Genomic DNA, 13,215 nt, shown 5'->3' with positions numbered 1-13,215 from the left:
TTCATAAATGTTATTATTAATTCAAACCTACAAGATCTATTATATTGAAAAACAACTTCCTTCTAACTTTCTCATACCAAACTAAGAGATTCTACACCCAAAAACCGAAGTACTTATACCATAACACAACGGTATTTTAGCATCATTCCAATTCAATTCAAACAATCATTCCTAACCATAAAAAATCATCCAAGACAAGTAATAATCAACCAACAATTCATAACAGAAATTCACCACATTAAACCACCAAAAGCCTATACAGTTTCAAACGTACAAAAAATTCTATTTGTTTCTACGAACCATAGAAACACGATCAGAGTATACGTTAGGACCACTGATCAACATAGAGTCTTATATAAGACTCAAACATCTCATGCAACAAGAAAAGGAATAACATGCAAGGAAAACAAAACATACCCAAAAGGAGGAGCAAAAAAGAAAACTTATTCTATTTGAGAAATTAATTAGTTAGACTTGAAGATCTCGTCGCGAGAAGTTGTCTTCAATTTTCAAACAAATGATTAGAGAGCAAGAACCCTTAGAGAAGTCAAAGAATTGTAGAAAAATACTTTGTAAAGAGATAATTTATTTTAAAATAATGAAACTAGTTTATAATGAAACTATTTATATTAAAATAATTTAATATTAAAATAATGAAGTCTCATTATTTTTAAACTATTATCCTTTTTAAAATATCATTTTCTAGGTTTTACACATTTTTATTATGAAAATTTTGTGTAATAAATAATATAAAAAATTAAATATTATTTTTAAATTACCGTATGAATTATTCTATCAAGATAAATTTTTTCTTGCATATAGTCTACCTAATAATTCAGAAACTTTACAATAATATTTTTTTAAAAATTTTAATAGTGTGTTTGAATAATACAAATTAAGAGAGCAATTTATATATTTAATGAAATTAAAGTCAAATGAATTGTTGGAATAAAGAAATTAAAATTAAAATTTTTTAAGAAGGTATATGAAACAACTAAAACAATAAAAAATTTTAAATTCACAAAAAAAGAAAAATAAAATAAAATTTCACAACTAACCACTCCTCTTTATACATATTATAAACATATGTATATTGAAAAGATTAAATCGTTAACTATTATTTGAATATTTAAATTTGACAAATATTTTTTTTATAAATTTTAATTAAAAAAAATATTTTTGAAATTAAATTTTATCTTAAAAAATAAATTCAACTGCTTTATCAAATAAGAAAATTGAAATGTAATAATCCATCTAAACAAAATATTAACAGAGAATCTAAATACAACTAATTCAAATATCATGCATTTCCATTTTATTAAAATTATTGAAACCTATCATTTAAATACACGGTAAGGATTTAAAAAACGAGGGTGCGAAACGCAAAATCATAAAATAATGGGCCGAAAAGGAGAACATATAAATAATGCAAAAGAAGGTGATTCTCTCTTTTTTTCGGGCATGAGGTTAAGAATAGAAATTCCGATCCGATTGGACTCTGTTTCTGTTATCGTGGAAGTGATTCATCAAACACTGGTTCAGCACAAACAAGTAGTTCCAATGACCGGTAACGAGTTTCGCTTCTTCTTGTCATGCGACATCAATCTTCCCGTCACTTTCCGCATTGAGCGTCTCGAAGGCAGTTTCCCCATTTCCAAATTCCCCAATTCAGGTTCTTTTCCACTCTTTTTCTAATTCCTCATGTCATGATTCAATTCACCAATTATCTGGTCTCAGTTTAAGCCCTTGTGCAATCTCAAATGTTCATCAATTAAACTCCATGGTTCTGCACTTCACAGTTTTATTTGCTTATTGCAGAAAACAATGCTCCCGCGGAGAATAGAATCTCGGAGATATATGTGGAGTGTGCGTTGTTCATTGATGGTGCACCGTTTGGCCTTCCAACCAGAACGAGGTTTTTTTTTTTTTTTAATTGAGCTATTTTGGTTCCTGTATATATTTCACACGTGATGCAACTTTGGTATCAAAGTTTAAAGAATGCTAGGATGATACTTCCAATAAACTTTAATCAAAGGGAGAGAGTGTGTTAGAGAGCTAGTGTTATAGAGTGTGTTCCCAGCACTCTCCTAAAAGTGTTGATCGCATAACCTTGCTACTATGTACTCGAGGAATTAATTTTATCCGATGAGATTTGTTTTTTTGCTGATTTATCACTTCTATAACTCTTTTTGTTTTCATATGCATGTTCCTCTATTTTGGTAGGTGAGGTGTTGTGTTAGGAACTTTTTGAATTCGACTGGGTGGGATCTTTTAACCAATTTTTGGAATGTTTTACCCAATCAGCAATGTGTTAACAGTGATGATATTACTGAAATTTCAAGGTATTTGAGAATTTTAATATTTTTAAATCATCTGGTGAAGGTTGGAATCCGCAGGACCACCATTTTGTTGGAATGAGCTCATCACGTTAACAACTAAATATCGAGACTTAACTGCTCAGTCACAACTCACCTTCACTGTAAGTTGCACATTTAGCTTAAAAGCTTATTTATGCTTCTTTCAAGTAGCACAAAACTTGTTTTATTCCCAACTGTGAATTGTTGCTGTTAGGATATTTATCCTATTTATCATGATTATATTGTGTCTAGGTTACCATTCTTTATCAATTTATTTTTATAAATAGAAGATTATGAGAGAGATCAATCAAGCTCTCTAGAATTATTTTACCGAAATTGGTATCATTGCAGGTTCTCTGAGTTTCTTCCTACTCTATCTTTGTTGCCGCCGGTGGCCAGTGGCCGCTGCCACCGGCGGCCTTAAAAATTTCATCTTTTCTGAAATACCTCAATGAGCCGTTCCGTTCTGATTTCTGTCTAGTCTCCAAACCTTAGTTGTTGTCCGCAACTGTCAAGCATTGTTTGCTGCTGTTCGGCGTCGTTTGTCGTTGTTTGGTGCCATTTGTCGTTGTCCATCTAGCACTGTTTTGCCACCGTGAGGAGCTGTCCACAAAATTTTGTCACCATCAACCTCTGTTCCCAACGCCATTTGCCACTGTCCGCCGCTGTTCGCTGCCGCCCACCGTCTGCCGCTGTCTGCTGCCGCCCACCGTCTGCCGCTGTCTGCTGCCGACCACCGTCTGCCGCTGTCTGCTGCCGACCACCGTCCGCTGTTGTTCCTTGCCATTCCGATGTCGTCCGCCACTGTCCACCGTCGATCACTGCACAATTTAGTCCGACAACCAATTGATCTGGATTGCCTCCTTAAGCGACAGCCAACCCCGCCTGTGTCAAGGGCTAGTTCTCATCCAGGCGCCGCCACGCGCGCCACATCTGTTCGACGTCTGCCTTTGATGTTGTTACATTTTCTCTGGCGAAGTTAGGGGTTTTGTGTGCCTCGAGGAGCACGACCCATCCCTAGTCGTTGCCTCATTCTCATCCACACGCGCTGTCATGCATGACTTCTCTCCGATAAGCTTCCGGCGCGTGTTTGTCACACGCCACCTTTCCAGTGTCGAAATCACACCGCGTCACTGTCACTCGTCTCGCTCGACCAAATAAAAAAAACTCTCTATTTCAGCATTATACCTCTGTTTCAACACCAAAGTCATAGGTTGAAGGTTCCTCATGGCATGAGGGAGAGTCTATTTCTGGCAAGATTCAGAATCTTAGTCAAACAATTTCACCAGTCCCTTGTCAGATCTGTTTTTGGATCCTTTGATGAATAAAGAGACCATCATTTCCGTCGTTTTCCGTGAGGGGGAGTACGTTTCCAGCCACTGCAATATGTTTCCACTCATTGCATGCCCCATCAGTCAGTGATGACATTTTGTCCTTGTTAGCTAGTGATGACAGTTCCTGTAGTTTTGTTGCTTCCAGCCACTACAGGCCCCATCAGTTAGTGATGACAATTTAGTCCCTACAGTTTGTCGTTGTCTACCATTGTTGGTTGTCATCCACTTTTAATGGAAATCTCATTTATCAAAGTCATCCTTGTTGAAGTTTCATGGTGTTAGTTGAAGTTTTGTGGTTGTCCACTAATGCCCAATATTATTCTCCATGAGTGCTGTGAGTTGTTTGTCAATTGTGTTTTTGCACTTTTGCTATCCGTTGACCATTGTCATCGGTTTACTGCACATTCTTGAAGACGAGTCCTATATTTCAAGAAGAGTCTCTTTGGCTATGCTGGATTGCGAGTGCAATTTGGTTTATAGGCATTCTCTTTGGATGATTTGAAGCATACGTGCATCTTGTTCTAAGTCGAAGTTCCTAAGTTCCTAAAAAGATATTAGATTGAGTTTATTTATTCCAAGCTTGATACATACAATTTGTATGCTCCAGCTTGAGGGAGAGTGTCAGGATATTTATCCTATTTATCATGATTATATTGTGTCTAGGGTTACCCTATTTATCATGACTATATTGTGTCTAGAGTTACTCTAATTATCATGATTATATTGTGTCTAATTATAATGTATTCTTGTATCAATTTTTTTTTATAAATAGAAGATTATGAGAGGGATCAATCAAGCCCTCTAGAATTATTTTACACTTTCAATCTCAAGTGTTGCAAGAACTAAATTCTTGTTATGTCTGAATTTATCAGCTTCCGATATACCAAAATTTTTCTTTGTAATTTGTGAAGTGTGAGCTTCATTATTTTGCTAACGTTGTTGTATGAATAATAGGTTTGGGATCTTTCACATGGTGAAGGATTGATTGGTGGAGCTACAATTCTTCTCTTCAATAACAAAAAAACAGCTCAAAACTGGGAAGCAAAAACTTAGGCTTTGGGCGGGAAAAGAGGCAGATGGGACATCTCCTACTACTACACCTGGAAAGGTAGTGAATGTTTTAAACAAGCATAAGTTTCATTTTCTTTTTTTGTTTAATTTGTTGAAATCTTTCAGTCTTACAAAACATACTTTCGTTTGTTCTCATTAGGTCCCTAAGCTTGAACGTGGAGAATTGGAACGATTGGAAAAGCTTGTGAACAAGTATGAACGAGGTCAAATTCAACGAGTAGACTGGTTGGACCGCCTCACATTTAAAGCTATGGAGAAAATCAAGGAACGGGAAAGCTTGAAAAATGGAAGTTCTCATTACCTTGTTGTTGACTTCTGTAGTTTTGAGCATCGAGTTGTTTTTCAGGTATTCTTGGGCAAAGAACAAACATATATATATATATATATATATATATATATATATATATATATATTCTCTTTTTTTTTTCTTTTGGGTAAAATATCAACATGGTGTACTGGTCCTCCCTCCCTTATTTGAAATACTCCTGTACAAAAATGGTTCTGTATTTATGATCCCCTTGTCTTGTGTAGCTAAGTGCATACATGGTATCCTACCATGCATACTGTTGTAAAGTTATCAGTTTACCAAGGAACCCCTGAAGTTATTGATGCAGTTGTTTTTCTTCTTCAAGAATTATAAATGCTGATACTTATCTTACACATGCATTAACTCTTATTTGTTACAAAATGTAGGAATCTGGTTCAAATTTTCTGTTGCCATCTCCTATAGCTTCAACTAATGATATTGTTATTGTCTGGGATCAAGAAGTTGGAAAGATAAATCCATCCGAGCACAAACAGTTAAAGCTAGCTAGGAGTTTGACCCGTGGTGTCATAGACAGGGATCTGAAGCCAAGCTCAAATGAGAGGAAGTAAGCTTAAAATTTTATAGAAATATAATTTCCCTGTTATATCAATCAGATTAATGTTGGAAATGATTCACCTCCTCAGTATTTGTAATGGTTAATTTGTTCAGTGAGACACACACATATGGTAGACTCATTATTTCTTCACACCCCCCTCTCTCTCTGAGCTTGTACAATAACTAACTTTTCTCTTACAAGACATCCTATTAACATAATAATAAACAACAGATGAAAGTTAAGTTATAGCCCTTTGGCGCAAGTCAAACCATAGTAACTGCTAATTTGCAATCTTGATGATCCATCTAACACAATCAAACATGCACAAAATTAAAATAGAATGAAACTTATATAGAGTTCACATTAGTACATTATTGCAACATCTATCAGTTTACAAAGAACATTATGCAAACATTAAATTATTAATCAATCAATCATGAATAAAACTGATAATACAAAGGCAAAAGGAATGAGTGAGTAGTCCTAATATTTGCCATGAAAAGTATCGAAGGCCAAAGGAGAAATTCAAACCATTACAAGGGACTGGCAGGTTTAAAATAGATGCCAATATTGGAGGAAAGCCAAAATTAGATTAGAATGGATTTTGCTCCTTCCATTTCCCTTCCCTTTCTCTTAAATAATGAACTAAACAAAAAAGGTTTAAAGCATCCTGACTTCCCCTCCATTTCCTTCCACCCAAACACTATGATAAAGAAAGAGGATATGTTCATAGCAGATTTGATGCAACGGTTCAAATACACATGGACATTTTGCTGTGTAATAATGTTAGTGTCAATGACCATAATACTTATATTACCACATTTTAGTGGTGGGTGGTTCTAAACTAAATGATTTCAGATTTAACTGGGATTTATTTAATAATTTAATTTCAGTAAAACAATTATAGTCAGATTTGTCTTACAGAATTTGCAATTAAAAACTAAAATGTATTTATGTGAAAGAATTGAAATAATACATTTCTATCCAGGGCTATGTGGCTGTTCCATTTTGAAGGGATCTAGATCATATTTATGTGCAATAACTGAAAATTTAATTATTAGGATTCCCTTCTTATTTGTCTAATTGTCTTAGCTGTAAATTCTGGGAATTTTGTTTTGTCAAGTATTAGTAGTTCTGACAAACCTTTTTCATTTCTCTAATGGTTTCTGTTATGAACAGCGTTTTTTTCCCTCTATAATATTGTACTTTATCATCTTTATTATATAGATCATTGTTTAACCTTTTTATTTGATCATTTATGTCAAGGTCAATTCAGAGAATACTAAAATATCCACCAACAAGGACTTTGAGTGGAGATGAGAGACAGCTCTTGTGGAAATTCCGCTTCTCTTTGATGTCTGAAAAGAGGGCTCTTACAAAGTTCTTGCGTTGTGTTGAATGGAGTGATGTTCAGGTCAGCCTTTACTATCATGGGAATTAGTAACAGATATCATGGTAAATGATTGCTGATCAAAAAGAGAAAAAAATCATTATAAATGGTCTTTGTTATTTTGTAGGAGCGGTATATATTAGGTTTTCTCAAGTAGTTAATAGTACATTCTGCACTCATTCTCCACATGTAGCAGCTCTGATCATACCTCACTATTGGCTATGTTTTTTTAATGAATTAGAAAGATCAGTGCATCTTTCCTTTAGAAAACTCTTCCGCAAGGGTATTAGTGTGACGACCATTTGCTCTAATTACCAAACGTGGGGTAAAATACCACTTAAATCAAGAAAATTTTTAAGTCAAACTCTAATAAAAATCTAGATCCAAATGGTCTTGCTGTAGTGGCTCTTGATGTACACAACGACGTCGTTGCTTTTTTTTTTCTTGAATTTGTCTGTATCTTACCTTCCTATCTCTATTTTTTTTTCTTTTTTTCCCTTGAATTCTTATTGCTAAATAAGTTGTGTAATTTTTCATTTGATGATGCTGTTTTTATCCAGGAAGCAAAACAAGCGTTAGAATTGATGGGCAAGTGGGAAATGATTGATGTTTCTGATGCACTGGAACTTTTGTCTCCTGTTTTTGAAAGTGAAGAGGTACTTTTTAAGAGTGACCATAGGGAAAATTGTAGCCAATATGGTTGTATATCTTGTGTTCATATTAATTAGGTTTGCAGTTTGATGTTGTACTAGTACAGAGAAAAAATCGAAGCATTAATAATGAATGTAATGCCCTCAACCCATTAATAGCGGGATACACTTAACTATCAATATGTCGGCATCAACAGACATAGTGGCAAGAACCAAGAAAGTTTCCTTTAGTTTTCTCACATGTTATTATTAGTTTGAAAAATAAATTTTACCAGATAGCAGAGAAGACTGTTACAACTAGGGATGATGGGGGAGAATAATGTATCTTCCATAACTGAAAACTGGAATCACAAACAGTAAAGGAATGTATTAAATCAGCCCAATCTCTCTGTACCTTAGTGTAATTTGCCATAAACATATCATTCCAAACCAAGTGTAGGAGCAAACATGACATTCCACTCCCTGCCTTACTGTTGTTATAGATGCATGACTTAATAGTGCAACTTCGTTTTCATTCAAAGAGCAGAAATTTGTACAACCAAATGTGGCCATTTCTCAATTGCTTCATTTCAGGTCCGTGCTTATGCAGTTAGTGTTCTTGAAAGAGCTGATGATGAAGAGCTTCAGTGTTACTTGCTTCAATTGGTTCAGGCTCTTCGGTTTGAGCGTTCTGACAAATCTCGTCTTTCTCATTTCCTTGTTCAACGTGGTAGGTGCTTGAGAATTTAAATGCTATTTGAGGTGCTGATTCTAGTTATATTCAATTATTTTCTGAAAGAAACCTGAATTTTGTCAGCATTGTGCAATATTGAATTGGCAAGCTTTCTTCGCTGGTATGTGGCTGTTGAACTATATGATCCTGCATATGCTAAACGATTTTACTGCACTTATGAGATTCTGGAGGAGAATATGATGAAGGTTTGAACTCAATTTTCTTAATATGTACCATTTACTTTTACAAAGTTTTGCTTCTGTTGCACTTGTTATAATGATGAATCATTTTTCCTCTTGTCTACATTAGGAATATATTATTTTTAAAGATTACATGTTGCACATTGCTTTACCGTTGCAAATTTAGAATATCTAATCCATTATTTCTTCATCTGAACTCATTATTGGAGTTTCACATTGACTAGAGATATGGTTAAATTACAGTATATAAGTAGGTAAAATCTCACCTTATAAATCGCTATGTAGGATTGAATTAAGCCTAAACTTTCTTTCTGTTATGATATTATAGTATGCTTATCTAAATGAAGTTTGTTGGATGCTCGAGATGTTAAGTCCTTGGTATGAAGGGGTGTGTCTTACAAGTTGGTTTTGTTGGGTTGTGCTAGACTAAGCCCATTTTCTAATACCTACATCAGAAAATATTTTCATATTTGACCACATTTGAAATTTGTATCACTCTATGAATAAATAGATTTCTTAAATATGTCATCATAATTTCATTTGTGTGGCTTAATTTTGGAGTAATTCATTCTCAAACATGACAATTATTCTCATTTGTCTTAGAAGGCAGCTGGTGTGAATGGGGAGGAAGATGGGTTTAAACAGTGGCAGAGTTTGGTACGCCAGACTGAGTTGACTGCTCAGTTGTGTACGGTCACTAGAGATCTAAGGAATGTTCGTGGTAATACACAAAAGAAGATTGAAAAGCTTAGACAACTACTTACAGGTCTTCTCAGTGAACTTACCTATTTTGATGAGGTAGGTATAAATAATCTAACATGAAGCTATATGATCGTTTATTGTTTTCATCTTTTTTACTTTCTTACATTAATTAATCATGAATGTTGAACAAACTATTAATTTCCACTATTTATTTTATTTCCAATAGTTGTATATAGTGAATTTGTTAAAGTCGTTAAAATGTATGTTTATTGTTGCTATGTTTCACTTGTAGCCAATACGATCACCTTTGGCACCTGGTGTCCTCATCATTGGCATTGTACCTTCAGAGTCATCAATATTTAAAAGTGCACTGCATCCTCTGCGCCTTACTTTTAGAACAACAAATGGTGGAACTAGTAAAATTATATTCAAAAAGGGAGATGATATTCGGCAGGACCAGTTGGTATTCCTACTTATCCTTTTTCTGTCTCCCTGTTATGTATGCAAATGCAATCATGTGTGTGTTGACGCACCAAATATACATGTTTTTCCCTATGCTCATTAGCACACATGATAGATATTTAGAAAACACGAGTTCAATTGTATAAATGTTGGTTTTATGTAGGTTGTTCAAATGGTATCACTAATGGACCGATTGCTTAAGCTAGAAAATCTTGACTTGCATCTAACACCATACAAGGTGCTAGCAACTGGACAAGATGAAGGCATGTTGGAATTTATTCCTTCTCGTTCATTGGCCCTGGTATGGCGATTTATACATTTTAAAAGTTGTTTCTTATATTAGCAATGTAGTCACTGCTTCTTTTTGTAACTGAAGATTTCTTGCATTGAAATATATAGGGTTTAAGTTTGATAGTTAAGTGTTAATTTCCTAACACTTAGTAGTAAGTTGTAGCATATTTACCTGTTTTTGACTAACAGAGATGTTGGAGATTTTACACTGACTAGTGACTTGCCTAAAATAAAATGTATAAGTGGAATGTCAATTTCCTTTTAAGTCACTTTTATAGTGTTGAGGTATGTTCAAATTCAAGTTATAAGAAAAAGGCTTGTTAATTTAATGCTTTTGGTCTAAGTTTTATGAATCTTGTCTTTATTTTCATATCTGCCTCTACACTGAATTATTTGATATTATCAATTCAAGGAGTTGAAAATGATTCATTGACTTAGACATTATGACATTGCAGAAAATATTAAAAATATCTGGAATTTTTGTAGCTGTGTTTTAGCCTGGTCACTTGATCTATGTATAAGTTTATATGTTTACTTGGTAATATTTCCGTGAAAGATTTTATTTTATAGTGTTCTAAAAAAGATCACTTTGGGAATAGGAATTCAAGTACCTGTCAGGTTGTTAATTACTAATTGATATTGGATATTGAAATGTATTAATTACATATATACGCTTAGCTCTTTAGTTTTTGATATTTAATAAATGATCATGGTTGTTTTAGGTTGCACAATCTTGCAATTGCTATACTAATATATAATATTTTTGTGACTAGATTTTATCGGAGCATCGTAGCATCATAAGCTATTTGCAGAAATTTCATCCTGATGACCATGGACCTTTTGGAATCACAGCCACCTGCCTTGAAACTTTTATAAAAAGCTGTGCTGGCTACTCTGTTATCACATATATACTTGGTATCGGAGATAGGTGATCCCTAATTTTATTCATCACACACCATTTTCCATCCAACTATTTAAGCATTGATATGTTGTTTCGATACTTCTAATTTTGTTACTGTAATGTGCCGATGAGATCACGTATGCAACCTCCCCACGGCCCCCACCTCCAATAAAATGGGGTAATTGGTTGATAGAGTTGGGTGGGTGTGAATGTGAACAAGGATAGTTGTTCTTTTGGGTGTTTCATGTTCTGTTAGCTATCAGAAAGTTCACAACTAGGATTTGGAAAGGCTGAACGTGTTATTATGAAATTATCTGCTTCTCTTGGTTCTATGACTTTAACATATACAAGAGGTCCTTGTCTTTTGCCCTTACACCAGATAGGTTGCTTTGGCTTTGTTAGAAACATAATAAATATCTAGAGGTGTATATAAGAATAAAATATCCTATAATTATTTTTATTTATTGTAATCAACTTTATAAGATGAACTCACTCCATACAATCGTTTTCAGAATCTTTTCTATTTATTTTTCTTTCAATTGGCTTTTTGACAATCTAAACAACGGTCACACTCATTCTATCAATTAAAGAAGATGGAGTCTAAAATGGAGAAAAGAGGTTGAAAATAAATGAACCAGGCTCTCAAGTGCTGCTGCCATTTGTCTATCTTTATACATAACTCACAAATGATTCCAAGATTGTTTCCTCATTTTCAAGTGAAGAAGGATAAGATACATTACATCACATTATTCTAAATTTTAAGTTTGTTGCATTGTTCACTGAATTTATATTTTGTCCCTATTTTGACTGAACTTTAATTTTTTGGGCAGGCATTTGGACAATCTCCTCCTTAGAAATGATGGAGGTCTTTTCCATGTTGATTTTGGTTTTATTCTTGGGCGAGATCCTAAGCCATTTCCACCACCAATGAAGCTTTGCAAGGAAATGGTTGAGGCTATGGGTGGAGCTGAAAGGTACAGTTCCCATTGATGATTCACTTTAGATTCAAGGTAGTTGTGATTTGTAGCTTAAATTTTGAGATAGTGATTCATTTCTTTGTCTCCCATGCAGCCAATATTATACAAGGTTCAAGTCCTATTGTTGTGAAGCATACAACATTCTTCGCAAATCCAGTAACCTAATTTTAAATCTATTTTACTTAATGGCGGGTTCCAATATTCCTGACATAGCCTCTGATCCTGAAAAGGGGATTCTTAAGGTGAGACCCCTTATGTTTTAATAATCATGTAAATAATCTGTTAACTTGCTCTTATTCGATGACATTATGGATGTACAGCTTCAGGAGAAGTTTCGGTTGGACTTGGACGACGAAGCTAGTATACATTTCTTCCAGGACCTTATCAATGAGAGTGTGAGTGCATTATTCCCTCAGATGGTTGAGACTATCCATCGTTGGGCTCAATATTGGCGGTAACCCCAGTATTTATTGGGTGTTATTTCACTGTGTAATTAATCAGGTAATTTTTATTGCTATTCTCAGTAAGACAGGTAGAACCCAAATTTTTTCTTTAACTGACCTAGGTATTAGTATACAACTGCTTGTTTTGATGTATGTCTTTAAGCTCTCAATTTAAATCATAATCATGCCAAAGCAGCTTCCCTTAGCTCTGAAATTGCAACTCTGACATATGATTATCAGTACATGATTGGAACATCATAGTAGCTGCAATGCAATTTTCATCCGCATTTGGTGAATCCGAAGAATTTTCAATTCTTCAAGGTTCTTTCTGTCAAACAGAAAGATCTCATCTACTGAAAACATGTGCATGCTAGACAAATTCAATTACAGTTACTTTAGGTTTTTTTTTTCACATTGTATCTCCTGTTTCCAGAACCTGATGCTACCTTTAAGGCTTCTAAGCAGCTGAAATAATGTATGGTTTGGAATTCCACAATGCCCTGACTGCAGATGTATATACGCACTTGTAATTTCTAAACCAATTATTCTGAAGGTAGTGATATTGTTGGCAACAATGTAAATAAAAGTAGTTCTCTTTCATTCTTCTGGTCATGGTTGTATCAAGGCGGCAGCGGTAAGTTATAAAATGCTTATCGTACCAAACTAATGTTCATTTAGGTCAAATTAATTTCATTTGTAAAGAAGCCCTCTTACCCAGTCTTAGTCTACAGTTCGATGTATATGTAATGTAAATAACTCTAACTGTGATGTTTGCCGGTTAGGGTGTTCAGTAGTTTAGATCGATCTAACCAATCCGATACTCAACCAAACCAATTAAATCCAATGATCTTTGTTTCGAATA

General features: G+C 34.4%; 1 protein-coding gene across 1 annotated transcript; it reads left to right on the top strand.

Annotated features, from left to right (window-relative positions):
* The first annotated feature begins 1,475 nt into the window (after window positions 1–1,475).
* LOC148193580 (phosphatidylinositol 3-kinase, root isoform-like) lies at window positions 1,476–13,070 on the top strand. The gene is given in 19 exon segments (XM_088098973.1): window positions 1,476–1,672; window positions 1,819–1,915; window positions 2,383–2,479; window positions 4,646–4,708; window positions 4,710–4,799; window positions 4,902–5,108; window positions 5,456–5,634; window positions 6,892–7,039; window positions 7,576–7,671; window positions 8,239–8,374; window positions 8,462–8,583; window positions 9,181–9,375; window positions 9,572–9,742; window positions 9,905–10,042; window positions 10,806–10,960; window positions 11,764–11,907; window positions 12,005–12,152; window positions 12,231–12,411; window positions 12,787–13,070. Coding segments are annotated over 18 exon segments (2,436 nt in total). The 5' UTR covers window positions 1,476–1,560; the 3' UTR covers window positions 12,369–12,411; window positions 12,787–13,070.
* The last annotated feature ends 145 nt before the right edge of the window (window positions 13,071–13,215 follow it).

Source organism: Vigna umbellata, chromosome 9 (genome assembly GCF_029865625.1).
Source record: "Vigna umbellata cultivar VRB3 chromosome 9, Vumbellata_1.0, whole genome shotgun sequence".
Lineage (NCBI taxonomy): Eukaryota > Viridiplantae > Streptophyta > Magnoliopsida > Fabales > Fabaceae > Vigna > Vigna umbellata.
This window is presented reverse-complemented; position numbering and strand designations above follow the sequence as displayed.